The following is a 25,324-nucleotide window of genomic DNA, read 5'->3' as shown; positions in this document are numbered from 1 at the left end:
GACAAATGTCCATCTATTTTTTTTCAAGCTGTATTCCATATGACTTTTCTCCAAATTGATCTATAATTATTTCCACACTGCACACACACACACACACACACATGCAAGATACAAAGATGGCGCCCTAATCAGTGTCAAGTTCAAGTGACTCCTCTTAGTCTGAAACAATCAGCATGGTAAACAGTGTCTGCAAAACATGCAGGGTGGAGAACCACACAGTGACAATAATCAACGGGCCAGTCCGAAAAGTGGCTTTTTATAATGTCATTTTTTAATTTCAATCAAAATTTCCGTTCACATTTCTTCATAAATAGTTGGTGAAGATCAAATCAACCAGTATACAGTTGCCTATAGTAAATACAATGAGCGCATGGCAGCTGGATAGGCTAACGCAGATATAGGCCTGTCTTGCTGGAACATGGTTTTGCCTTGATGTGGCACAGTGACAGAGTTCATCAGGAAAACACTTTTGCTCTTCAGGAATAACTCGGAGTGTGACCCATTTCTCCCAGAAAGTGTTACAACATCACATTCTAGTTGTGTTTATACACCAGATATTTTCCTCTGACATCTGGACATGGGGCAGAAAGGAGTAAGGAATAAGAAAATGTACTTCTTAAAATTAAGGTATAGAAAATAGCATATAAAACATATATTCCTTAAATTATTTAAATAAACTTATTTCATATATCACTGTCAAGAGGTACCTTTTTTTTTACATTTTATTTTAAAAGTAGTGCTGGTGGTCTGAAATTGTTCTCATATGAGTACAATATACTTAGTTTATGCATAATATTTAATTCTTGAGAATAGGTTACAATGCAATGCTGTAACTCTTTGCCACGGAACGTGTTCTCCCTCCAAACCCACATAGAGAATTCCTTTCACTAAATTTTGTTTCGACACAAATAAAAACAACAACCAAAAAAAGAAAAGAAAAAAGTCATCTCGACAAGTTATTCACACAAAACAAGCAAATGTGTAATCAAACTGCTCTAAATGCAACACCACAACAAATAGCACGCTTAGTTTCACAGAAGAATTACATTTAAAACAATGCAAGCTGACAGACGAAAAAAAAGAAACTTTTTTTTATTGTTTTTGAAGATACTTTGTCGTGACAGTTCCATTGTTGCCGATGCACACATTTAAACATAGGCTACTTGCACAAAGACATTGCTGGAACTATAGAAAGAATTTGCCACACAGGCGCACTGTTTGGGTGCTCACCCCCAATTTGACCAACTGAGAAAAAAAAATGTTTTTTTTTGTGTGTGGAAATCTTGAACCTAAAGACCTGTATAAGAGTGCGTAAGGTGGAAGAGTTTCTTCTTTTGTTCTCCTGCTAAGAATTGACATCTATTTCTCATTCTATAAAAAATAAAATACACAAAAAGTTTCAATTTGACCATCCCTCCCCTTTCCCCGTCCCAAAAAGGAAAATATCAACAGAATCCATTTTATAGCCTCTGCAGCTCAACTGTTCTACAAAGTAGATGATTTATTACATGTCAATGGTCTCATAAAGAAAATGAAAGTGACTGGAAAAAGAATCTGCATTATATATAGACAAATCCATAGTATTCATATAGATGATTTTTCAATCCAAATAAGACACATGTAGGCCTATTGGTTAAAAAGAAAACAGAAGGATACAATCACGATGTTGGAGCTTTATCATTTGTTCAATGTTAAGCTGGTTATGACCAAAGCTGTACAGTTCTTGTTAGAAAACATTTCCATAAATATCATTTAAGTTTCAGAACTTAAACCCATAATTAAATTACAAATTGATAAATATGGCATCATGGATATGTATTTACAACGGTATTAACAAAAGGCAACGTTATATTCAACGGTATAACAATCGTAACCTAATACCACATGTCTCCACCTGAAAACGGACGTTGACAACAGATTTGACCCTATCAAACAAGAAAATACATTCACGAGAATAATATTTATTTATGCTTTTTTTCTTCTCTGTTCAAGTTCATGACAAAGACTTTGGCACGTTTCTTAAGACTGTTCGAAGTTTCAACAATCAATTGAAGAGGCGACAGCAGCGCGTCACCGTCATAGAAAACAGCGTGAAATAATCATCCATTTTTTCCCATTTTTTATTTTTAAATAAAGTTTTGAGAAAATACATAATGTTCAAAATAAAATGATTCTTTTCCTGAAATCTGTAAACTAAAGGATAAAAAAACACGTATTTATACTGAGAAAGCAGTAGATTTTTTTTTCTGTTCATGTGGTTGGTCAATTTTTCTTCCAAAAAGTCAAATTTTGTGATCCTGAGAACGGTCGTGGCCTGCTTGTTGCTGGCATTTGCTCTCATCTCTTGTCTTGCTGATGTTTTTTTCTACTCGCAATCCCACTTATGTGTGTTTCTGCTGTGTGTATGTGTGTGTGAAGAGACAAAGAGTCGTGTTTTTTTTTTAAATCTTTTTTCCGCTCCTGTTTTTAGGTTGTCTCCGGGATTTATCCTCATTCTCGTGGTCCACATTGACAGTTTTTCTTTTATTTTTCTGTTCTTCTGACTTCAGACGTACCATTCATTAAAGTTGGGTGCCAGTCCTTCGCTGTGGCCAGACGTGTTTTGCACGGCTGACGGGGGTGTTTTTGTCGGATCCTCGGTGCTGGCTGAGACCAGCACTGGCGGCGTGGACGACTCGTATCCAGAGCTTGCTGCTGGAGAAGACTCTGAGCCTTGAGACTCGTGGACCTAAAAATAAACCAAGCAATAAAAATAATTATAAAGCAAATTGACGTCCAATAAAGCACAGGGATAATATGAAAAAATGAATAAACTCTTGGTTTTTTTGTGAATTTGACACAGATTTGTGTGATAATAAAATATAAAAAACCTAAATAAATGATAGTCTCAAATCGTGAAAAATATGTAGATAATTACAGATGTTACGTGGCATAAAACTCCTATAATAGGAACTGTTGTGTGTTTACACTTTCAAATGTTTTTTTTCATAGGGAATGGATGCGCAATAAGAAAAGAAATGCCTGAAGTTGTGAAGGTCCCTGTATGTGGCAAAAGAAGGAGGAGGAAGTGTGTGTGTGTCTGTGAGTGATGTGTGTGCGTGTGTGTGCGCGCGCCTTAATGTGTTTAAGAAGTAATGAAGACGTTAATTACCTTCATGTGTTTCCTGAGAGAGCTGGGGTGTGTGTATGACTTGTCGCACACTTTGCAGATGTATGGCTTGTCTGATGTGTGCACATGCATGTGCTTTTTCCTGTCGCTGCTGTTGGCGAAGCGTCTGTCGCAGCCGTCAAATTCGCACTTAAACGGCTTCTCACCTGCAGGATTGAATGCATATAGAGAATTACCCAAATGGCCCAGCACAAACAAACTACCCCCCCCCCCCCCACACACACACACCTCAACTGCAGCATCGCTTGCAAAACAAGACTTCCAACGAGGCCCCGTAGACGATTATATAATAATACAGCAACCCATATTAGTCTGGCAGAGATGGCTCCACGACTACAAGCTGCACTATCGGGCTTTATTTATTCAAGAGGCCTACTCCTGCATGCAACTGGCCTGCTCTGCTCTTCCTTCTATAGTAAACAGTGAATCAACAGGGCGCCGTGCAAAGCTGAGTGAGAATGGATTAGTTGGTGTGTGCCTTAATGGCGCAAAAAAAGTTGGAGAAAATTCACCAAACCTCTCAGCTCAAAGCGACGACAATAAAGGGAGATAAACACCCCTCAAAGTTGACCAAAAAAGAAAAGTTTCTTATGAGTTTGAAATAATAATTCATCCTAAATAATTTGAGGCTCTCTGAACAAACTAGTGCTTCGTAAACAACCCCAAAAGAGCATGCGTAAAAAACAATTCTCCAACAATGAATACCGTTAGAATAATCCCTCAATGATGACGTTGTTTTGGGTTTTCCTACCTGTGTGTGTCCTTTTGTGGATTTTTAGATTTTCCGACCTGGCGAATATCTTCCCACATCCTGGGAACGGGCACGGGAAAGGTTTCTCGCCCGTGTGCACGCGGATGTGGTTGACGAGTTTATACTTGGCCTTAAAAGATTTGCCCTCTCTGGGGCAGTCCTCCCAAAAGCAGACGTGGTTGCTCTGCTCCGGGCCACCGACGTGCTCCATGGACACATGCGTGACCATCTCGTGCATGGTGCTGAAAGTCCTGTCGCAAGTCTTTTTGGGTCTGTTCATCTGGTTCTCTTCTATCCATTTGCAGGACAATTCTTGTTTGATGGGTTGCCTCATGTATCTGAAGAAGGCCCCGGGACCGTGGTGTGTCGGCACATTCATTCCCATGTTCATATTGATGGGGTGGTTGTAGTTATGCAGCTGAGCACCGTAGGGGTCCGTCCGAGGGCTCGCCACCGGACGATACGGATCAGGTCTCCCGAAAATGTCCCCCCTTAAGCCAAGATGCATCTGGCTGTTCACTACATGTCCGCTCGATGGAGGGTGGCTCACTCCCTGCTCGTGAAGTCCTGGAAACAACAAATGTCCGGGGTTATCGCTGATCCCGGGCGGACCGTGCAGGCTCCCCGCCGACGCTGCAAAGATCCCATGCTGCGCACTCGGCGCGCTGGACTCTCCGCTCCGGTTCCGGAAGAGAAAGTCCCGCGTTGAGTTGAACGCTCCCCCGCCGTACGAGCCCACCTGCCCGCCGTGAGAGTGTCCCAGGGCAGCTGCATATCCAGAGGCTTGCGGAGTGAAAGCTGACGTCTGGCTGGAAGCGATGTCGTGCGCCACGGGGCTGATTTTAAAAGCGGCGGAGTGAGACGAGTCAGAGAAGGGATTCAGTCCCAGACTCGGGTCTCGGTTCCCGATGTCGTGATGATGCCGTGGTGTCCCGAACCCCCCCACTCCTAACGATGCAAACTGCGGACCGCTATCAAGAAGCATAGTCATGAGCTTGAAACAAACTTAGGAGTCGGGAAGAAAGCGAAAAACAAAATTAAAATCCAGTTTAGCGGAGCGCGCAGCCTTATGCACACTGCACTGAGATTTACCACGTTGCTTGGGGGGAAATATCCTACATTAAAAAACAAAGCAAGCCAAAATAGGGGAAAAACTCCTACGTTAAGAGTTGGGAGGACAAAAAAACTCCCGTTTACTGCGATCCGTGAGAAAGAGGATCAAACTTCCCCCCCTTACCAAGCGGATGATGTCCTTGGACTGATAAAGTCAATCACTCACTCCCAGAACATAAATGAACTCAGGAGGCAGTGCTGAGGCACCCAATCAGTGAGCAGCTACTCACATGCCACGTGACTGTCGAGAATGGTGTTAATTGGCTGGATTTGTGGTGATTGGCAGAGTTTTGGATTGAAGATGGCAGGTCGTCTCGTTTGCCTCATCTGATTGGTCCTTACGGCTATTATTTTGCAGGTATAACGGAAAACTCCAGCGATCCTACATGTGTTAAGAAGAGCGCTTGACTTTTGCAGCCTTACACGATGTGCAGAACCCAAGAACGCCCCCACACCTCCGAAAATGCTATATAAATGAAAACATGGTTATTATAAACACAAAACCTCCACTTAAAACGTGTCTCTATACAATTTACTTCAACATTTGTAAAACAAAAACTTGCTTTTAAAGCGCAAAAGTAAGCCAAAGACTCATAACTATCCGTTTTTACGTTGTTTTAAATTTTGATTCTCATAAACGGTGTTTTTTCTCTTCCTAATGTGACTATTTGGCTCTTATTAAGAGAAATTTTGGATGAAGTTGGCGCAGCTCCAAATTCTGCCTTTCTTGAAGCCGCTTGAAAGGGAAGTCCTTTTTTTCTTCTTTGCAAAATCACTATAGGGTGTAAGACGGAGGAAGAAGAAAGAAAGAAAGAAAGATGGCAGTAATTGTACTATGCCGAGATTTTTTTTTCACCCTGCCAAAAAATTCGTGCCATTGAGCAAGTTTCACAAGGCTGCCGCTGACTCGCTGCAGGACACATAAAATCTGATCAAGTTCAGAGACGCGCTGAGAGCTTCAAGCGGCGCTTTTTAACTCCAAGCCTTTCACATCAGTCCCCCCTCAGCCTGTCCCAGGAAGGAGCTTGCATTCTTTATTTTAGAGGCCCCCAAAAGAAAAAAGGAAAAAATGAAATCAGTCTTTCACTCTGCTGTCGCCTCTCTGCAATGACTCTCAGAACATTTCAGCGAGAAACCAACTTTTACCTATTGAAAAGGTGAGTTTGATCACTTCTCCGTCGTCTCTCTGCTTTTTTGAAAATTGTCAGGCCTCAGCGAAGTAAAAGAAGTTTGGTTAGAGTTGGTTGTTTGGCCTCCAAAGATAGGGAGGAATCACGCACTGCGCCATGTTTGGGTCTGCTCCAGCCAAATGGTTGCAGGAACGCGCATTACCTGTTGTTTTGATCCCCCACATCAGCGGACCTGCTGCACTTTTTTTAACTCAAACTCCTCGTGAAGCAACACGACAAGGTTCACTTCATCATCTCTCTTAGTTTTTTTTTCTCCGTGTGAACTGCTCTCGTCTCGTGCACGCGTGCTTATGCGCGCGTAAACTCCTGCGTGAGCGCCTCCAGTCTCACCACGAAAGCTCTTGCGGTTTACTCCTCCTTCGTTTTGCGCGTGCATGCGCTCACACACGCACGCCCCCTCACACACACACACACACACACACACACACACACACACACACACACACACTCACACACACACACAGATTTATTGCGACCTTTGTGAACTTTCGCGAGTGGCAAGCAGCCTGTTAAGTTTCCCTGTACTCCCTTCATATTTTACTGGCTTGTTGGAACGCGAAGGCTCCACACGCCACTGAAATAAACGCTCCGTGTATTTACAGCCATATTATCACTATGAAATGATTAAATGACATGGTTTAGGTGAGTCACAAATGTTTGCGAGCGCAGAGCCGCAGCGTAGGCACGGAGCTCTTGCTGGGAAAAGGGGGGGAGCTGTCATCAACAAGACCAAATGTAAAGCAACTGTTGCTCCAGAGTTAAATTTAAAACTCCTGCTGATGGAATGCTGGCATTTATTGAATGATGAATGAACTCCGCAAATGTTGAAAAGGACTCCAAACACGTTTATTTTTGTTGATTTCTTGGTTTCATCTAAACAAGCACCGTCCTTCTTTTATAAGATCTCAAAAAACAAACAAAAAAACTTGTTTCATTTTCATTTTTTTCCTGGAACAAAGTGAATTGAACTTTTTTTTTCCTTTTGTTTCAATTAGTAAAAAGGTCAAAGACAAAAGAGGAAATGAAACTACACTACAGATCGCAAACAGACTGGTCACACCCCGATAATTCCTCTTTTAGTTATTTATTTATTTTTTGCCCATCTTTTTAATTAGAATCATAAACACTCATTTAAAAAAATAAATGTGTCCAATCTTTGATTTATTTATTTAACATTTGAAATGTGATATTATTTAAACTAGTTTAAACTTCTATAATTCATGTCTAAATTATTAATCATTATTTTTTAATTTAAAGGTCACACACAGCTGCAATGCAATGATAAATTTCAACCATTTCCCCCTTTTTTTCTGCAGGATTGGTATGTCTAATTTGGTTATTTAGTCATCTCTGCTGGGATTACCTCACTGGGCGTTTTGGAAAGCCCATTGGTTATAACATAATCTTCTCTTCACAGAGCATGCGCGTTACCTTAATTTATCCGAATATTTTGGTGTGCATACTTCTCTGACAGTAGGCCCAAGCTGTTGGAAAAGAGCCGAACAAAACCATCAACCTACATACATGGTAAACAGCTCACTTTTCTCTTAACTAGAGGCAGCAACATGAAGATTTGATCAAAGACATTGATGCATGAACGTTTTTTTCTGATATAAAAAGTACCATATTCCGGAAATATTTATGATTATTATTTGTAATTTTCTGGCAGGAAAGTTGAGCTATTTTTTAGTCCATGTGGTCTGGCCCGCAGCCCCCATGTGCTTGTTTGGCTCAGGCCATAGTGCTATAGACAAGTTTGTGGACTTGAAATTAACTCAATAATGACTGGACAAAAGTGGAGAGTTAGGAACTGTTTTTCAGGAATCAGGAACTGATTTTTGTATGGAGAATTATGCTTAAATGGACACAACTTAAGACGTAGGATTGCTACTGGTATATCTTATCAAACTTGTGTTATGTGACAAGCTCTTTGTTTTGTGAGAAAATCAAGATTACAGTTCAGAAGCAAAGAAACCTCTGCTTTTCTTTGAAGTTTAGGTCACAGCAGGGCAAAAGCTCTGGGTTCTGGCTCACGTTCAAAACATTGTCCATTGAATTCATTTTTTTAATCAGAACTAAACATATTTATTTTTTTTTTCTCAGAATTTTAATTATTTTGGATCACACAGTTGATCTATTTACTCCTAAATAATTTCAGAAGGCTTTAAATAAAATACATATATCGATATGCAGGTACCAGTACTGCTGCAGGTTTTATTTTCAAGGTTTTGCTAAAGTCCTCACATGCTAAAATTCATTTTCTGTGCAGGTGTACCAGCGGATAAAGACTATAGCCTTGTGTCACTGTGGTGGTTTAATGGCAGGAAAATGCTTCTTATTTGGAAAATGTTGTTGCGAATGCGTTTTACTGCTTTACTTTTTAAAAAATGTTATCATCGCTGTTTGATTACCTGGAAAAATGTTGAAAATATTGCTTGTTAACGGTTCAAACTGGACCTGATTTGCGTATACATCAGTTAAAATCCGTTGTTATTGCAAATATTGGTATTTAGCAGTCATGCAGTAATTTGGGCCTAGAGTGATGCATGTGATTGCGGCTGGAATTTGCCTTCATATGGCTGATGGAGAGAGCTAATTGACTGCTTGCTGTGATTTACTGGAGCATCTGTCCCCAAATAGACTCATCCCAAACCTGTTAATTCATCTAAATTTCATAAAGTGATGGAAAGACTGTGCACTGCCATACCTCATCAATTCCAGCATTTCATGTCACTCCTTGCTAGCATGGACGCGTTCAAACACCTACCCAGTTGTTGCAGTAAAACAAAGATAGATGTCACATAGATAATTGAATTTTGATTCTTGGGTTATCTGCTGCTCCTTTTAATCTTGTTGTGTCTGCTGTTCATTTATATTCATTTATCAAGCAGTTTTGCCCCATTGATGCAGTTTTAAAGTAATATGCATTTATGTGAATTTACGCGTGTTTTTATGTTTTACATTTTTGACCCCTGTTGAAATAAGAACAAAAAAAGTCCTAATTTATCTTTAATGATATATTTTTAATAATTTCTTGTTCTACTAATAGAGTTTTTTCTTGATATTTTTTGTTTGTTTTAATTGATTTGTGCCGTCTTTCACATCACACTTTTCTGTTTTGGGGTGGACATTGCCTACATGTTTGGTCGTATGTGCACACAAAAACGCTTCGTTTATTTTAATTTTTTTTTTTTTTTTTTTTTGCCAGCGATGATTATTTATTTCAAATTTTTAGATTGGCAAACTTCTTTAAGACTCGCAAAAAGAATTTATAGAAAATTAAATTATTGTACGCTAAATTCTACGCGTTTATGCGTTTTGTTTATACAAAATGCGAAAAAATTGAAAAAGTCACTTTTTAAAAACAATGTTGCTCACATTTGATGTCAACTGAGGTTTAAAAGAGAGCAACATTTTAATTATGCTTTTTATTGTTTACTGCTTCAAGAAAAAATCTACTTTTGAACAAATTTTTGGAAAACTGAAACAAAAGACACAAAAAAGATAAGAATAATTTTTTTGATTAATATATAATAATTGAAACCTAATTATTAAAAACTAAAAACTCATGAGGCCAAAAATGTAAATAAGCCCTGTAAATGAAATATTTTTTTAACATGTTTGTAATTTTCTTAATTCTAAAATGTAAAGGTTAGAGGAATTTTACGAGAGAATCAACATCTTTTGTTAACAATAGGGCTGGGTTAATTTCCCCTATTGTGGCTCTAGTCCTGCTAAATGAATCCTGAAATTTGATGGAAGCTGTTCATAAACAAGAATGATGACTATGAGGGTGCCTTTGCCCTTTGCAGTGTGCTGCTGCAGAGAAGGACTCCTTAAATCTGCCATTCCTTCGTGGAATCAAAATGACAGAAGGAGAATTTTCAGTTTATTGACCTTCAACCTTCCATTATTTTGGGAAATGCATGGGGTGAAAGGTTGACAAACATGAGTGTCCATTACAATCACGACAGAATTATTCCAGCTCTGGTCCTGTCTGCTGGTTTTGCTGCACTTTATGTCAAGTGGGCCCTCCACTTTGACTGCCTATAGAAATCCCGGCAGATGACGTCACCACACTCACTGAAAATATAGATGTATTTGCTGCTCTTTAGTTTTTCGTTGTTATTTTAATGTATATATTTGTTTTACAATCGTGCGAGCAATAATCTGTGGAAATAAAGAGATTTGGCCCTTAAATCTTAGTCTGGAGATCAGCACATTTAAATAGATGTAAAGAGTTTAAGGTAAAGTGGAGAAATAAAAAAACTCAGTGGAGAGTTCTGTGTCCTCAAAACACCCCAAAGTGGAGAAAGTTTAGCAGTTTGCAAAAACAGCAGGGCTCACAGCTGCTTACACTTTTACGCAATTCTTTTTTTGTTCTGTTTTTGTGTCACCTATTTTCCGACAGATTATCGTCTTTTAAAATGCATTCCGGCTTTACAAAATCAGCGTTTAAAGCAACATAGTAAAGAAAAACAAATAGTTGCGGACAAAAAAAAAAAAGTTTTTTATTATGATTTAATGTGTAAATCTTTTCCCAAAGTACATCCAAACAAAATGTTCTATAAAAAAATCGCATTTATGTAATTCTAATGACTGTGAAAGTTTATTATATGCCAAAAAAAAGTCTTTCTTTAAAGTTTATAGTCTTGGAAATAAATGAACAAATTTGAAGATGTTATTTTTTGGTCGATGTTTGCTTTCATTCCCTGTGACTTGACGCGTTTTAAAAAGTTACATTCCGCTCATTCATTGCGCACGTCCTCGCAATAATTGGCGTGGACACACAAAGACCAGCCTCTGTAAAGCTTGTGGGGCAGGAGTGGGCCTAGTTTGTAGTAAAATAAAAAGACCTTCACTGTGTTTTATTTCACCCTTTTTCGTCTCTTGTGCCTGATCTGATCATTGGACTCCCGTTAGAGGATCAGTGCAACATGAAGCTGCGCATTTTACCTTTGCATAGATTTGGGGAAGGGGTACTATGGGAGCAGGCTGAAGTTAAAGAGTAGAAGGGAGAAGCACCGCGGCACATTTCAAAGCATTTTCTCTGCGATATTTGAAAACGGAGTCGTGCAGCGAACGCCTGCGTGTCCTTTTTAAAACAAACCCAGCGCCTGTCAATCACTCGGCGTTCCAGCCAATCCCAAAGCTCCCTTTTTAAAAGCAGGTTTGCCTGCTGTGCTTTTATATTTCACTATGGCCTGCTTCGAAGCATTTTTACCACCACGGTTATTGCCACAAATCAAGAGGGCAAAGTGAACGGGATGGGACTCCCAGCACCTTTAACGGTACTGAGTCTTCTTGCTGCTTCTGCGAAGTTCACGGCTCAGAATTTCACATGCAGATGATGCACAGCAAGGAGAAAAAATGGGAGCAGACTTTCCCTGAGTGCTGTGGTGGTTGATCCTGCAAACTCATAGCCAAACTCACAAAACAACATGACAAGCCTTTCGAGGTTTAGTGGCTGCCCTCTCTCTTGCGTCAACCCCGGGGAGAGCAATACTGAACCCAGCGTGGTGCTGCCACCTTTGGCAGGAGAGCACATGGGACACCCCACTGGCAGTTCCTTAAAACTCTGCCCCTCGCACAATTTGAGAGACTACCCCGAGACGAGGTCCACTGCATTTGTTGACCACTCGGTCAGTTTTTCAGACTCTGGATACCCCAGTCACCGGTTAGAGCACAGCCCCAGGGGCATTATCATTGGAGCCAATCTTTCTGGAGCCGGCATGCCACCCGTCACTGATCAACTGGCATCAAGAGCTAACCAACATGGCGGGATTGGAAGGTATCGTGACTTTGCTGGCTGCAGAGACAACAGAAGCCATGCGTTTTTCACCAGCTATCAGGAGCAGGCCCATGCCTCCGCCGACGCACCTCGAGACCTTGGCAGCCAGATGATGCTGGGCATCCCTGGCGACCTCCTCACCCGGAGTCACCCCTACAGCCAAACTGTCAACCCCAAGGGAAACAGCCAGCAAATCGTCACTCAGTTCCTGGGTCTTTACAAACCTCTGAACATGGCAATTCAGCGGGGAGGAGGCGACGCGTTCCTCCGCTGCTCCAAGCAAACAGTCAAGCACGAGCTTGTGTGCAAGTGGAGTGACGGCCAAGAGGGGGCTGGGAAGCTGCCCTGCTCCAGAGCCTTCGGGACCATGTATGAACTTGTCACCCATGTGACAGTGGAGCACGTCGGAGGACCAGAGCACGCAGAATACGTGTGTCACTGGGAGAATTGTCCGAGAGACAGGAAGCCTTTCAAAGCCAAATACAAGCTGGTGAACCACGTCAGAGTCCACACAGGGGAGAAGCCCTTTCCATGCCCTTTCCACGGCTGTGAGAAAGTTTTCGCGAGATCAGAGAACCTGAAGATCCACAAGAGGACCCACACAGGTGAGATCCTAAAATATATAAAGGAAAAATAATTTTCACATTAAGGGAAATTCCCCCCCCCCCCATTTTTTTAAATAAATTATTATTATTATTATTATTATTATTATTATTATTATTATTATTATTATTATTATTATTATTATTATTATTATTATTATTATTATTATATCAAGACGTGTTTACTTTGATTGTATTTTGTCGAACAAAACTGAAGCCGCTGATAAAAAAACATAAACGTGAGTCTCCGTGACTGAATGGACGCGCACGAAAAAAAAAAACAACAACCCTGCGTGCTCTGCGCAGGGACCGCCGGTGAGATGTCCTGAGACAGCTCCAAACGCGTACAGTCAGCAGGCCTCTCGCTTTGGGTGCCTCCCTCCCTTCCTTCATTGAAATTATTAAATAAATGCCGGGACACCGGGGAGCTGTGACGTAGCCGCTGCGCTGCGTCTGCCTCCCAGGGACTCATCTCCTCTGCTGCGCGCAAGAGGAGCACCTCCAGTGGAGCACATCACACTGTGATGTAGCTGTGACGCAGCGGGGATACGCGACTGAGCAAAGGGATGAGTTTTTATATATATATATATATATATATATATATATATATATATATATATATATATATATATATATATATATATATATATATAAATAAATGTACTTAATGAGTTGTCATTATTATTTTTCTATAAAATGATATTTATGTAACTTATTTCCCCCTTTTTCCACGTGCGCCACTTTGATAGGCACGCATGCAGCGGGAGGCACTGTGAAATTATGTCACGAAACGCATATCACTTTTCTGCTTCATTTTTTTACCCCCTCCCTTCACACTAAACACCAACACAGGCTGCAAAAGGAATTACCACGCAGTCGTATTATATTCTTATTTTCACACATGTCGGGAGAAGGATGTAACCTTGATACAGCGAAATATCCGCGTTGAAATTAGAAGGGGATTGCTTTTAGAAAGAAGAAAAAAAAAGACAACACAAAAGAAATATTCCTTGGGCACCCTCTGTTGTTTAAAGCTGTCCACTGTTGCATTAATTGAAACAACAGAGGAAATAGACCCAACAGAGACCGTTAATGACATTTGCTAATCTTCCACACAGCTGCACATGCGCAGTAGAGGGTATTTTTTAAAGGAATTAGATGGAAAATTAACCGTAGCATGCAGAAATGATAAATGAAAAGTGGAAATTATAATTTTTCTTAGTGGGTGTGGAGGGGTGCAGCTGCAGGCAGATTTATGCATCCGTTTTGCTGGTCATTCTTGTTGTATGACACATATTTTTTAAGCAGATAGGTGCTGTAGTTGCAGCCTGGAGGGCTCACTTGTTGCGATTAAGATCTTTGAGCTTTACCACATGGTTTGAATCCTTCAGTTTTCTCTAAACTTTTAAACATTGTGAAATATATTGAGTCTAAATTTTCTGTCATGGGTGTACAGGTTTAGGGTGACCAAAAATGCAGCATCTAAAGGGGAGGCTGCAAGCACTTTTGTAACCCGTCCTTGTTTCTCTCTGTGCATGTTTAGGTGAAAAACCTTTCAAATGTGAGTTCGAGGGCTGCAACAGGAGGTTTGCAAACAGCAGCGACAGAAAGAAGCACTCCCATGTGCACTCCAGTGACAAACCATACATGTGCAAGGTCAGGGGCTGCGACAAGTGCTACACCCATCCCAGCTCCCTGCGCAAACACATGAAGCTCCACTGCAACAAGGCCCACGTTGCCAAAAGCGGTCATGCGCGTCCCGAAGACGAGGATCGCAGTGCTGAGGGCAGGTCAGCACGGGATAGGGTCCAGGTCAGCACCCTGCATCCAACCCAAGATGTCCGGCTGTCCCCTGAGAGTCCAGACGACTTGACCCCGAGGTCACGTTTCCATCACACGTTTGACAGCAGTTTGGACTACTCCCCGCACAGGTCACAGCCACTCCTAGACCCTTTGTTGCTGCAGAGAGGCAGCTACAGGTCTCAGTCCTCTCAGTACCCCTGCAGCCAGGCAGGGCAGGCTTTTGCCCAGAGCTCAAGGACTTTCACCTCCGCCTCCCCCTTTCAGAAAAGTATTGTCAACGGATGGTATACATGTCACACCGGCGTGGACTCCTTCTCTCCAAAGCAGTGTAACAACATCCCGTCTCTGTGAGATCTTGAACACATTAGTGGGCCTCTGTTTTCCCGCTGTAGCCTGAAGCCGTGTCTCTATTACTCTGTACTTCTTGTGAATGGTGTTTCAAATATTTGTGATATGTCCTCAGTCACCCTGTTGAGAGTTACACCTCAAAATATGTCCAGCTGTTGTTCACGTTGTGGTGAGGCCTGTTCGGCTGCCTTCATGGGAGCAACAACAAGGAGCATGAGTCCAGTTGTTCACCGTGTTGCATATTTGTTCAAGTTATTCAGAAAAGAAGTTCATGTTCATTTGAAGTTATTATAATTTGTTCCTTGAAGTAAATATGAGAAAAAAACCTTGCTGAATGTAGCCCTCTCTGTAAGGGTGTTTGTGGAATGTAAAATAGATGTAATATATGTCAGGATGAATAGAAATATTATTCATAACTGTCCTATGTCCTAAGAGGAGGAATTATCTGGAGGATCTTTTTGCCATTCAAATTTGTGAGATCTAACAATCCTGCATTGTGGGCCTGGAGCATATTTTGACTGTAATTAAATCAGGACAGGCGTGAGACACAAATACATATATATGATCTTTTCTTGATTCAATCCACATTTTTACTGCTTATTCACAAAACTGTAATAGGCATTTACTCTGTATTATTTTTAATTACCATTTCATTACAAAGTAAAGTCAGTGTGAGTACTGTGCTCCTGTTAATGGTGAAACGTCAGCTTCCCTGTACATAAACGTTCTTGATAATTAATTATGTGCCCTATATTGCATTAAAGTGTCTATATTCTCTTTGATTAGGCTTGTGTTTGATCCCTTATGTACTCATTTCCAAATGAGATGGAATCTTTATTTTTTGTCCGCTCCTTTTATTCTATTTTTTCCCTCTTTTGTGCAGGTACAAGGCCAGACTACAGCCTGCTCTCCTACCCTCATCATATTGTAGGCCTACAAATGCAAGGAAAAAAGAATATGGGAGGGCAGTGGTGAAACTGACTTAAAATAGAATAAAAACAAAAAAAAGAACTTGACATTGTACAATTTTACGGTGAGTAAAAAAAGCGCTTTTAGTTTTTGGTGGTCACTAAACTGTAAAAACAAAAATATTAAGACGTCATATAGCCAAAAAAGCATTTCCAGCTTGCACTATTAAGCAACAAATATTTTTACCTTTAATTAAAAATGATATATTTTTTTCTTGGTCATTTCCTCCCATAAAGCCAACCTTCATGCTAAAGTTGAAAAGTTGGAAAAAGTTTTGAACCCAATTTTACTTTTTCGTATTTGTGAATATAAAGCACTAATAATAGTAAAATGTTTGCTTACGGTTTCTCAGACACATTTGTTCGCACTTGGTTGGTTTATGTACCTTCTGGAACACTTGTGTCAACAAACACCTCATTATTCCACAGGAAAAAGATGAGGAGGTCTGTTTTCGACGCCTGTCTTTTTCTTTGCAGAGCTCAAATTCAGCGGCACTCTAATCTTGGTGCAGGGGATCATGTTCAGCAAACTGCTTTGCAGCAGGATCTTAGTTTGCATTCTCCGTTTCCTGTGTCAGAAACAGAACCTTTGTTCCAAAATGGTAGTGTGAAAAAAGAGCACAGAGTCTACATGGAGGTACAATAATAGTGTGCGACTGAAGATGATGAACATGCTGTGTCCTTGTCCTGTGCGGAAATGCATTGCAGCAACTTGGATCCTCAGCAAGGTCAGATGAAGATACAAGCTTTAAATAATAAAGTGATTCTCATTCTTACTGTGGAAAACTTGTGTTTTTGCCTCATATTTAAACATCTAGTGGACAGCTCAGGTTGGCGTTCCACATAATAGAATCAGGTTGTCATGTTTGCATTTCTTTAAAATATTATCTTTTAAGGAGAGAGTGAATAAACCCATTGGTTCTGATGAATTTCATCAAGTTACAAAGGCAGCCACAAATACACATTCTTTTAAAGATCTAATCATTGTATCCTAGGTTTCAATTTGAATGCAATCTGTAAACCAAAAAACTAGGAATAAAAAATGAAACATACAAAAATGCTTAAAAAATAAGGGAAAAAAAGTCTTTTGCTAGAATAAATTTGAGTAAAAAGAATTCAAATTTACTGTACATGCTTACAGTATCAGGAGAGACAATCTGTGATTAGCTTGTTTATACATTCTCTCTGCTGTGTATGTTGCCCATGGTGCCCCTGAGGATACATCTTTTGGGAGAGTGAGATATTTTTATTGATGCATTTTGTAAATCCCCTTTGAATTTTAATGCTGTTATTTATTTTTTTTTTTTTCAAGTGTTCATCAAGTTTTTATTTTTGGGAGAACCATCCATTTGTTACTGAAGTTTAATCTTATTATAGACATGTATTTATATATTTTTTGCCAGCTGATGACATGTGACTGAAAATAAGTTTTTATAACAAGCTTTGTGATGAAATAATTTCAAGTGGCAAGTTTGAATATCAAGATATTACATTATTGTTTTTTTTTCATCAGCAGGCGGGTGGTAAGAAGTAAAATGGATAAATCTGCTTTCTCTTGCATTGTAACATCAGCAGGAGCTTTCTTCACACGTGTTTGGTGCTGCAGTACAATGAGGGTGTTTTTGAAGTAAACCTCACTACTTTCCGTGTGTCAGTCTTACTGCTTTCCTACCACACCCTTGCTGTTGTGTACGCTGTCACATTCTGCCCTTTTCTTTCCATTTCTATAAATAGTGCAGCTCTCCAAAGAAAACATAATGGAGGTGACCGAGATTGTTCAGAACTCAAAGACGTTGTGATTTGCAAGTGTAAGTGAAACTGTTACAATTACATGATAATTTAGAGGCATTAGCCCCCCAAAAAAACAATCTCAATGTAAATGTTGACAGTATGGCCATGTATAGCACTGGATAGGATAGTACATATGCGCTGCTCAGCAGATACTAAGTAACTATATTACTTCACACACTCATCCTTGTAATCATGACCGATTAGACCTCGCTACCCAGTTTGCTTCCTGCCTGCCGCCATCTTTACTTTTTCGCTTTCTGCCTAGCAACAAGCAGCGGCGCCATTTTGGACGGCACTGGTTTGATAAAGTATAAATAAATCCGTTTCACATTGCAATCCTCTGAATTATCACTGTTGCCCCCTGTGCTGCTGTTGGGCTGTACTCGAGTAGAGACCCAGCTGTGTACCAGGAGGTGGGCCGCTTTGTCACACCAGGCCTTTGCTTTTATATGCATCATCGTAACCTTATATGACATCTTGCGTAACATGTACTGTGCAGCTCTCATACCTTTCCATGGGTCGAGATGAATTCTGATTTGGATGGAGGGGCCGTGGTATCGCTCACACACCAAGCAGGTTTTTAATTGGATCTCTGGCGTTTGCAGCCCTCCCCATTCTCTTTTGGTCAAGTCAGTTGCGTTTTTGCTCTTGCACTTGCCTTATTTTCTATCAATCCCCCTCCCCCTTTGGAAAAAAATCGTCCTGTTCCTCGTTTCTTTTACTTTTATCCCTGCAGCTCCTGACTATATTCATCCTTCATGGTTCCCTCATGATGCCGCCCTAATATCTGCAAGTGTGGTTCATGGTAAGTGACTGTTTAGTGCGAAATTCATTTTGTACATGGATGGAACTGAACTAATTGCACTCCCTTTTTTTTGCAAACAGTTTTCCACTTTCCATACACAATTTCAAAAATACTGATGCGGTCACTTAATTTTTTCAAAAATTATTTTTCATTCTCTTTTTAGCTGTAAAATGGTTCCTGCATATATAGTTTTTTCATCCAAGCATAAGTGTTGCAAAAAATGAATAATAGGGTCAGCTGTAGAAACGCACAGAGACCAGCCTCAAGAAAATGCCTAAAGAACACACAACTCAACTTTGTCATCAAAAACAACAATGGAACTATCAGGCAATTTTGTTGTTTCTATAAATTAACAACAGCCAGTATGCTTATATAACCCCTACATCTGAAGTAGTTTTCTTATGTAAGACAATGCAATCATTACAATGATATGCACATATTTAGAGAGATAGAATCTCATCTCTCTACCACACCAACCCTATAAATTTCCCTCTCATCTTCATCTGCATAGCAGATTTGGCTTCTGCAGTGCCAACCCCCTGCGTTGTCCCAACGTACACCAGAGCTTATTAAAATAGGCTTCCTTTTAAGTCACCTCAACAGTTGCTCCTCTGTCAACCCAAGCCCAAGCCTCTAAAATACTCAGCTCTCTGACTATTGTTACCAATCTAAAAAAAATGGTGTATATGTCAAAAGTATTGCTGAATAGCCAGCATGCATGAGGATAGAAAGAAAAGCCCTGCACACCCTCATGCCTAATGCATGCTTTTCTTTTGATGCGTTGCAATTCACCCTTGTGGATGGCTCTTAAAAAGAAGACTTTTTTTCCCTTTGTCATTTATTATCCATGCCTTACATAACAGATATTCTGGCACTTTCTGTTAAGCCGTTTTTTTAGAGATGCATTTTCTTATTCTCGTAATGGCTGGAAAGCTCGAGAGGTCACCGTGTGACTGATAATGATTCCCTCAAACAGTGAATAATAAAACAAGCTGACAGCAAAAGTTTTTTCTTAACCAATTCCATGCAGCGTATTGATACAGAGTTGATGTAATGCCACAGGCAAAAGAATTTAAAACATTAAAATCTATGGAAAATTCATGCTTTCAACAATTGACTAGAATAAGAAAAGTGGGTTCAGCAAAACCTTTGAGCATCTTTCAACTCATGCAAACTCCAAGCCCTTTGAGAAGCAATGCCATCCTTTTGAAGGAATGACCACAACAACTTTGGTCCAGTTTCTTCTAATCCCTCTTCCAGAGCCTTATTGCCAGAGATCAACCAGTGTGGGCTTAAATGTCCTCCGTTCACTGGCAAGGGCAGCAGGGAGCTTTCATGTGTGAGAAAAAGCAATATGAATGTGCTTACATCTACATTTTTGAGCAGGAATTGTTGCCTTTATCTTCATCTGTTTTCCAAGCAGCTTGTCAGTATATAATCTTTGAAAAAGGATCAGTTACATTTTCGAACCTTTGAATAACGATTCACATATTACGGAATGGATTTGAAGTGCCTGTTAGAACTGTTGCAAATGCTTTGATCATACCTCCTAAAGAACACACTGCCTTTGTTTTTTTGTACAAAAACGGTGCGAAGATCTCCTAAACTTGTGTCGTGTTTGCTGTTTCACAAAACCATCACTTTTTATTAGCATCGTTTAAGATCTATTGGAAAGGCTTTTTGTCTGATTTCCAAAACCTCAGTTGTTTGAGGGCTGAACTTAAAATAGGGATCACATTGATCATGGTCCAGGGTGATTCAAAGCAGCGAGTAATCGTGAGTGTTTAATTTCAACTGTTGCAGCGTGCATCTCAAGGCAGCTGCATAATCAAGCCTATGAACTCAACATCTGACGGAGGGAAGAGGTTTCTGATCATATCTGTATTGAAGTCTATATACCATTAACTGAACATAGATGTTTTGAGGCTCCTAAGCTTGTGCCTACTGATGCATTGCCATTAAAGATTGTGTACTGGATGTGCTGCAGTGTTTACTTTTCATCCTAGTGTTTGCAGCTGGAGCGAGATCCCATGAGGCTACAGTTTAGTGGGCTATAAGTGAGGATGCGTGGCAATCTTGCTGTTAACCTTAAATGCTACAACATCACCCCAGGGCCCAACTCTAGAATGATGGATGTAGCATGGTGGGGAATAGGGGGCCCCTTACACAACCACGGAATTCCCCTTGGGCCTTTTCAATTACTGTTAGACCAAGGTTTGCTCTCTGATGATATGTTGAATTAAGACTGTGACATCAATGGAGGGGACAAATGGGATTTTGTGTGGTGCTGACCCTGAATTGTGTCATGCAGACAGACACTATGTAATTGTTCTGAGGCAACGGAAGGAGACACAACTAACCCTAATCAAAATAGACCAACAAGCTTTTCAGATCTAGTATTAGCTCCAAAGACCATTGGCTGTTTATGAGAACTGGACCTAATGAGTGTGACTTCACCCATAGAAATTGGCTAACTTCCCGCTCCAATGAAATGAAGTCACTTCAGTTGCCAGTTTTTCACGATATGGACACCGCAATGTTAGAAAGAGATCACGTCTGTAAGCAGTTATAGTCTGAATCGGTCTGAGTCAATATTTCTGTGGCAACCACTCTCACCAATCAGGAGTGAGCATGTTGGAAGTCACCACCCCTACCACTTGAAAGTGGACTCAGGAGAATCTGTCAATTAAACATTTCAAATGTCCAATGTGAGACCAAAATTGAGACATCTGATTATCGAGTTTTCAACTTGAAGTGCAGAAAATCATCATAAAAAAATTAGGATTAGCAAAAACAGGTTAAAAAAGATAGCAGAGCAAGAATAGTCATTCTGATAAAAATAATGGCTAAATAAAAAGGTGTTTATATCTCAACAAGAGTCTTTGGGATTTTGGCTTTTTGGGACCAGTGGGTACTTCCCATTTGGAACAGAAGGGGGGAGGGGTCACCCAGTTCAGTTCTCTTTTGCTAAGGACACACTGGAGATAGTTACCTGGCCAGTTCACCAATTTACCTGCAAAGCCAGAAAAAGGGGTCCCTGAATCTCTTGCACAATTCACATAAGAAGTACTGCTCTCATCACAGTTGCTTCAAAGCAGAAGTTTGACCTTCGAAACTCAAAATTAGACCTATCTGATGCAAATATTTTTAAAGGTGTCTGGTGTGATAAGGGATAAAGACTATATTTCTTTAATTTTTGTATCTGTTCTAAATAAGTGTGGTAAATAGTAAATGGTGTAGAATACACATTAATCAAGACTCTTTTCTGCCTTAATTAAGGCTCAAGGCGCTTTCCCATCACATTCGCCCATGCACACACACATTCACACACTGATGGCAACCACCAGGAGCACTGTGGGGTTTGGTGTCTTGCCCAAAGACACTTTAACACATTGATGGTCATGGCGGTAGCTGAGCCTGCGATCCGCTGATCTGAAGTCGCTCAACCTCTGCGACACAACCACCCCTCTCTATGGGGTTTGCCACACCACTTCAGGATTCATTTTCCAAGTTGAGATGCCTCGTGGTGACGAAGGAGATGATTTGTGTAAATCTGTCTATGGGTCAAACGTACGGTAGGGATTGCCCTGTCAGAGAAGATCCTACATAAGAGATGAGGCAGCTTTTTAGGAACCATACTTTGAAAAGTATTTTAACAGTTTGTCAATTGATCCGCCGGTATCAAAAATGCTTATTTCATTAAGTCATTAAGTCTTGCTATATAAAAAAAAAAATGTGTCCATTTGATCAGTTACTTTTAAGTATGTTTTATGTGTTTATCTATTCATTGAAATATTGTAAATTATTTCTTTTTTCAACACATTAAGTAAAGATAGCAGCCACACCAGGAGCCAGCATGAACTGTTGCTAATATACACATGTGAACAAGACGCCAGGGGCAGTGCAATTATCTACATACATTTTATAATTTATCCCTGTTATAGAGCAGCTTTTTTTGCTGCATGTTCTAAATACATCAAGATACCTTTAGGTTGTTTCACATCATTTGTATAGCTTCAGCACAGCATGTTGCGTCCCACCAGTCTTAACTTATCTTTCTCATCTCTTTCCTTTATGTTTTTATCACATTTATCTACTTCTGATAAACTCATCTTCTTCTTTTTTCTCTGGAGATCACTGCGTATACCTCCATAACCAATTTAATTTAATTCAGTCCAGTTTATTTTTAAAATGCTAGTTCAGAACCAAGGTTGAGTCAAGGAGCCACACAAAACAGCAAGAAAATGTAAAACTTGCTAAATAATTACAATTTTTTTAGTCCATCAATCCCATTCATCTATTTTTTTAACCTGCTGTATCCCCCTTTGGGTCACTGGGTTGCCGGAGCCTAACCCATCTACTGTTTGGCGTAGGTGAGTACACCCTAGACGGGTTGCCAGTCTGTCACAGGGCCACAATTACACATTCATGCAAACTCACATTTACACATAAGGAAAATTTAGAACAATCAATTAACCTATGAAGCATGCTTTTGGACTGAGGACAGAAGCTGGAGTCCCCATAGACAATGCCTGGGGAGAACATGCAAACGCCACACAGAAAGGTCCCAGCCAGGATTTGAACCAACGAAATAAGAGCACCAAGTACTGCACATGCAGCCCTGGTTTTAATCCCATCCATTCTTAATAATATAAGATTGTTATAGTTACGGAGTATTTTAAAATGGTCATATTGTCCCAAATATTGTGAATTTGAGTTATGGCATCTGGACTTCAAGTCCTCTTCCTTGAAACATCTTGCCAGTTATCCAAGTGTCTTCATCAGTCACCTGATGAAGATAAACGAGAACCTTCATTGACATTGTCTTAAATGTATATTGCTGATAGCCATACTTACTTGCAGATGACAGCAAAGAGTTTGGGTGTAATTTCATTCTCTAGGCAAGCATTTGGCCACAGACATTTATACAGAGGAGTGATGATCTCAGGATAGGACCAAGGACAGAGCCCTGTGGTACACCAAACTGTAAAATTATGTTGAAACACAGATATCTGAATTATCTGTGTTTTGTATTTTTTATTGCATTATTCCATTATTTACGATGCTTGAAGTAAAGTAACCATATCAAATTAAATAACTTATCAGTTTATGTCACAGTTTCTGTCAAATGAAACCCTGAGGTACCAAAGAGAAAACACAGACACAGTTGTAACATAACAACATTTACCTTGGACTTTTATGATTTAACATAAAGCTATCAATGTCATGTAGATCAGATGTTATGTAGAGGAGTCAATTACAGGGAACCTCTCTTTAAACAGTCTGTTCTTAAAAGGACTGACAATATCAAGTGTCAAAGATGTTCTGTGTGGACTCAACCAACTTGTGCTGAACCTCAGTGTTCCTGCCAGATGTTTTGTAGTCACTTAAATGTAAAAGTTTTTAAAATAACTGAAATAACTGACAAAATTATGGGAGAAATACAGACAATTGTTAAGTCAATTGATTAAGCACATTGTGAGTCGTTAGTAGGTCTGCAAGAAAAGAAAATTCCTACTAAAACTACTGTTTTAGCATGAATACATTTACAAAGATCATTTTGTCTGCGTTTAACAACCATTCAGTTCAAACAAATGAAAAAAAAAATCTCAATAAGTTCCTAGAGTAAAGCAAACATAGTTTTTTGTAAACTTAATTTTGGATGTGAGGAAGTGAGTGTCAGACATTCAAATGAGCTAAAGCTAATGCTGACTCTATAACTGATAAACTGCATCAAACTCCTCCCTGATCTGAAAATTAGGTTTTACATCATAGGGATAATGGATTATCTCTTGCAAACATTTCTTAATGTGACCATTTTTCTGCCAGATCAAAAATAGGATCATCAAATCCTTCACCAGTTTTGCTTTTCTGTTAAGTTTAACTTTAGTTAATATTTAACAATTACTCCTTGTATTTTAGTTAATGTGATTTGGGGGCAGACTCAGTTTCAGTGGGGTGTTGGGCAGATGGCAGCAGGGTGTGGAGAAGTAAGGAAGACTACTGCTCTGCTTTTCTAACATTAATTGAAACCCAGAACTTGCTTTTCACTTTGGACTTACAGAGCAGAAATGTGGACAAATAAGGGTTTCTTTTATTGCCCCCTGAGAAAACAGATGTTGGGAAGAGTGATGTGTGTGTGCATTTCAGCAGCAGCATAAAGGACCCAAGTCCCATTACATTCAAGCGTGCAGAAGTTCTGAAAATCCCCGCTTTGATCATTTCCATTTCTAAAATAATTTCCTTTGAACATTTCTAGTCACTTGTGCTTTTATTTATACGGCTTATTTAGACAATCAAGGAGCCAAAAATAATTAGGCTCCCATGCATGCGTGTGGACATGTACTCCTTTTCAATCAGTTAAAACTAGCTCTGTTAATTAAAGTTCTGAGCTGCTACCCAGCCCAAATGATTTTCTTATTAGCAGCTGCATTCCTTAGATCTGCTGTCAGCGGAGCGTGTTTTCTTTTGGTTGCTCCTTTCACTGTTTTCCTTTTTTTTCTCTCAGAAATCCCACTGACCCATATAGTTGATCTCAGTTTTGAAGTGAATAATATAGATTCCAAGTTAAGGAGAGATAATCTATTATTAGTCCAATTTCTGTCTTGGTGCTGTCGCTGTGTTGCTGAATTCCCTGAGAGAGGGCATTACCATCTAATTTGGGTAAGGACGCGATTACATCATGCAGCCAAGCCAATCCATCCAGGCGGTTGAATGCAGAGGCAGGCCAGATACTTTTCACCGACATCACACATGACAACTTGTGATGCCACCGCACTGATGTTTTCCCTTTCAAGGGTCTCACCAACAGCAACATCTTATTGATCCACAGCAATGTTTTAACAGCCACCTCCAACTCTTTCACACATAAACACACAAACACACACCTGAGAGGCTGAGGCTTGAAAATGACAGCGGCTAAGTTTGCCAGTGCATGCTTTGGTCTGTTTTCCAGTTAAACGCAGTCACTGTGAAGCTGGTCCTGGAGGAGTA

The 25,324-nt window shown here is 40.0% G+C and overlaps 2 protein-coding genes and 1 long non-coding RNA gene across 3 annotated transcripts in view; 2 read left to right on the top strand and 1 right to left on the bottom strand.

Moving 5' to 3' along the window:
- LOC105354858 (uncharacterized) overlaps nt 1-25,324 on the top strand; it is a 118,341-nt gene that overhangs the window by 43,523 nt on the left and 49,494 nt on the right. The gene's annotated exons all lie outside the window — the stretch shown is intronic.
- Nucleotides 250-6,551, bottom strand: zic3 (zic family member 3 heterotaxy 1 (odd-paired homolog, Drosophila)). The gene is made up of 3 exons (XM_004073110.5): nt 3,921-6,551; nt 3,152-3,315; nt 250-2,728 (listed from the first exon to the last, which is right to left on the bottom strand). Exons 1-3 carry the CDS (start codon nt 4,909-4,911, stop codon nt 2,546-2,548), a joined length of 1,338 nt encoding a protein of 445 aa, XP_004073158.1. The 5' UTR covers nt 4,912-6,551; the 3' UTR covers nt 250-2,545.
- zic6 (zic family member 6) lies at nt 7,795-15,549 on the top strand. Its single transcript, XM_004073109.5, has 2 exons — nt 7,795-12,619; nt 14,160-15,549. The coding sequence occupies exons 1-2, from the start codon at nt 11,665-11,667 to the stop codon at nt 14,768-14,770; spliced, it is 1,566 nt and encodes a 521-aa protein (XP_004073157.1). The 5' UTR covers nt 7,795-11,664; the 3' UTR covers nt 14,771-15,549.

The sequence above is a fragment of the Oryzias latipes genome, chromosome 10, assembly GCF_053564925.1.
Source record: "Oryzias latipes strain Hd-rR chromosome 10, Olatipes_Hd-rR_3.1".
Lineage (NCBI taxonomy): Eukaryota > Metazoa > Chordata > Actinopteri > Beloniformes > Adrianichthyidae > Oryzias > Oryzias latipes.
Note: the sequence above shows the minus strand (reverse complement) of the source record. Positions and strands in the feature narration are given on the sequence as shown.